At 54.3% G+C, this 3,266-nt stretch overlaps 1 protein-coding gene across 1 annotated transcript in view; it reads left to right on the forward strand.

Moving 5' to 3' along the window:
- The window catches only part of STK32B (serine/threonine kinase 32B), a 72,546-nt gene extending 69,468 nt beyond the window's left edge, over positions 1–3,078 (forward strand). Inside the window, exons 6-7 of the mRNA XM_012724045.1 lie at positions 74–163; positions 3,014–3,078. Coding sequence (XP_012579499.1) covers positions 74–163; positions 3,014–3,072 — 149 coding nt within the window. The 3' untranslated portion in view covers positions 3,073–3,078. The remainder of the gene's footprint in view (positions 1–73; positions 164–3,013) is intronic.
- The last annotated feature ends 188 nt before the right edge of the window (positions 3,079–3,266 follow it).

A 3,266-nucleotide genomic window follows, 5' to 3' on the forward strand; every position in this document is an offset into this window, starting at 1 on the left:
TCCATCCCCTGATGGGGCTGGGTCTCTCTGCCTCCATTTCCTGACTTCTGCCTCTCTGTCTCTCTGCCTCCAGGACACGTTCACATCACGGACTTCAACATCGCGACAGTTGTGAAAGGGGCGGAAAAGGCTTCCTCCATGGCCGGGACCAAGCCCTACATGGGTGAGTGTGCCAGGCCCCCTTGGGGTGTGAGGAGGCCTCAGGTGCCGCTCCTGATTCACTGTCACTCCATGCCCACCCCGCCAATCCCGGACGGTGCCTTCCCCTGCCACGCCGCTGCCCTGTCCCAAGACGGTGTCCCTCAACTTTCTAGAACTACCCGGGCCAGAAGCCTTGGCTTACAGGGGAACAAAAAAACAAACAAAAACAACTTTTTCTCTTCTGCTAAAGTCCAGCGGTGTTGCCAGAACCTAACTCCAGTGTTGCGTCTCTGGGGCCTGGGTTCTGCCGCCCACAGCGGGTCCCCCGTGGGTGACCTCAGGACCCCGGTGGACGTGTCTGTCATGTGCAGCCTGCTCCTTCACTTCGTTTTCGTCACCGAGGAGGACTTGTCTGAACGCCGGGTCTTCCCTGCCAGTCTGCAGTCTTTGTCCTTGTAGATTCCTCTTACCTCTCCCTTCAATTCTTTAAAACTCTTCTCTGTTTCTTTTTAAGCACTATCTGGTGTGTTTATTTTGTGTGTTTTCTAGCCAAGTATTTATTTCAGAAATAGTTTCCCTTTGTTTCACTTTTTCCCTTGAGGTCTTTTGCTTAAATTTTGAGCTTCAAATTCTGATTTATGCTGGTCTTCCAGGTCTCCAATTTTAAACTCTACATCAGTTATTAATTATTAATGTTCACATTAATTGTTATAGCTGTGTAATATACCATGTAAAATATACTGGTATAAAACAATCACAATGTATTGTTTCTCACAAGCCTGCCATTTGATGGTGTAGTTAGTGAACATTCCTCAGCCAACACTCAGAAGCCTGTCAGGTGCCCCTACACTGCTATTCTTCAATGAGAACATCCCTGAACCTCATTGCATTCAGTATCTGCTGTACAGAAATTCATCCCTTACCTACTGTGTGCCTATCAGTTAGCAAGGCCACTATGAAGCCTACCCTTAAAGTGTTCACAGTCAAGTTAGGGATGGAGACAAGTCAGGGAAGGGATAGAGACAAGTCAAAGCAGAAGAGATGGAGATAGGTCAACACAGTAGGGATGGAGATAAGTCAACACAGTAGGGATGGAGATAAGTCAACACAGTAGGGATGGAGATAAGTCAACACAGTAGGGATGGAGATAAGTCAACACAATAGGGATGGAGATAAGTCAACACAGTAGGGATGGAGACAGAAACAGAATGGATGGAGACAAGTCAACACAGGAGGTATGGAGACAAGACAACATAGAAGGGATGGAAACATATCAACACAGTAGGTATGAAGAAAGGTCAACAGAGTAGGGAAGGAGACAAGTCAACACAGTAGGGATGGACACAATCAACACAGTGGGATGGACGCAAGTCAACAACAGTAGTTATGTAGACAAGTCAACACAGTAGGGATGAAGACAAGTCAACTCTTTCACCCTTTCACCCTGCCCCTCCCTTCCGGTAACCACCCAGTTTTCAGAGCTCAGAGTTACTTTTCTTGTGTTCTCCCATGGGCTTTTTGAGTTGTTTACAGCCACAGATGAGTGGGACTACCTGATGGTCTTTACGGCCTGACCTCTCCTGGAGTCACCAACTCCGTGCACGGGCCGGCTGTCTGCACGGGCCGGCTGTCTGCACGGGCCGGCTGTCTGCACGGGCCGGGCTCCTTGCCTGCGCCGCTGTGTGGTGCCACCCTGACGCTGGTCGCTGTGCGGTGGCTGGGCCCACATCTCGGCTGCTGCGGGAGCACTGTGGTGGGCGTGCCCGCACCGGTGTCTCTCCAAGTCAGCGCTTGGGTCTCTGCAGATAATAGCTGGCGGGGGTCTCTGGGTCTGATGGTATTTCCACTCCTGACATCTGTGCTGAATCTGCTCGTGGCACCCTCCATGCTTAACATGGTTCCATCTCCGGGCCTGCCGCAGCAGTCATTTCAGAGCCCCCAAACGGCCCCCCCAGTTCCCTTGCAGAGGCGGGAAGGCCTAATGTTCGCCAGTTGAGCAGAGTCTAATGAAATCAGTTTTCTGTTGCTATTAATGCTTCTAGCATTAGTATCAGCCTGACGGAGCAATCTCATGTCAAACTGATGTGCGTATGCGCCTGAGCTCATCTGCCCTGCAGGCGAGAAATCAGTAGGAGTGGGCACACCCCAGCTGGGACCCCGGCCAAGCCAGGCTGCTGCTTCGCTCTGCTTCCCACCTCACTGTAATGCAGAGGCGACGGGGTGCTGCACCCTTTGGGGAGCCTGTCCCCGCGGCACCCCATCAGTTGGCTTTCACTCACGTGTGCGTTGTGCTTCTTGCTCAGTAATGCACTGACACCCTGGTAGGCAGCTTACCACGCTGGGACCTGGCTCGGTGTCAGCCCAGTGCCAGGGCCCCTCGCTGCGGGGGCAGGTGACAGCGACGGGAACTCCGAGACGTCACAGAGGTCCAGTGCAGCCTTTGCTGTCTGGGGTTGCCACAGAGGTGGGGAGCCCCACCGGGCTTCCGTGTGATCCCCTCGCACTGGGCGTCTCGCTCTGGCCAGCTCCCGCTAGCCTGGTGGCCTGGGGCTGACCTCACCGTGGCTCTGCTCTTGAAGCCCTCCCAGCCCAGTGAGGACATGGACGCATCTACCATTGATTAAAGTGTAGCACGGTGCGTGCTGCAGACAGAGAGCAGGCTTTGTGGCAATGCAGGACGCAGGCTGGTGTCCTGCCCGGGGAGGGGTCCTGAAGCACAGACCCAGGCCCCGGCCCAGCTTCCCCTCGCCCCCCTCGCCTGCCCCCCGAAGGCCAGCCTGAGGACCGAGCGGCGCCGTGTCTAACACCCTGGGATGGCTTTGGCTACTCTGACAACTGCAAAATGAAATTACGCCTGCAAATTAATTTTCAGGAAATGATCCTTATTTTGCACCATCTCCCTGGAAGCCGGCGTGGGCCACACGCCAGTGAGCCCTGGGCCCGGTGAGCTGGGGTGCTGCAGCGAGATGATGTCGCCACTCGGCATGCCCTTTACAGAGCGGCAGGAGCCCCAGGCTTGCAGCCCCCAAAGAGCAAGCTCCCCACACCTGGGTCCATCCCTCCCTCCTTTTATTAATCACGATGGAATGTGCGTGCCATCAGCTCATCCCTTAAAGCTACGCTGG

Source organism: Condylura cristata, unplaced genomic scaffold (assembly GCF_000260355.1).
Source record: "Condylura cristata isolate star-nosed mole 26May11 unplaced genomic scaffold, ConCri1.0 scaffold00012, whole genome shotgun sequence".
Classification (NCBI taxonomy): Eukaryota; Metazoa; Chordata; class Mammalia; order Eulipotyphla; family Talpidae; genus Condylura; species Condylura cristata.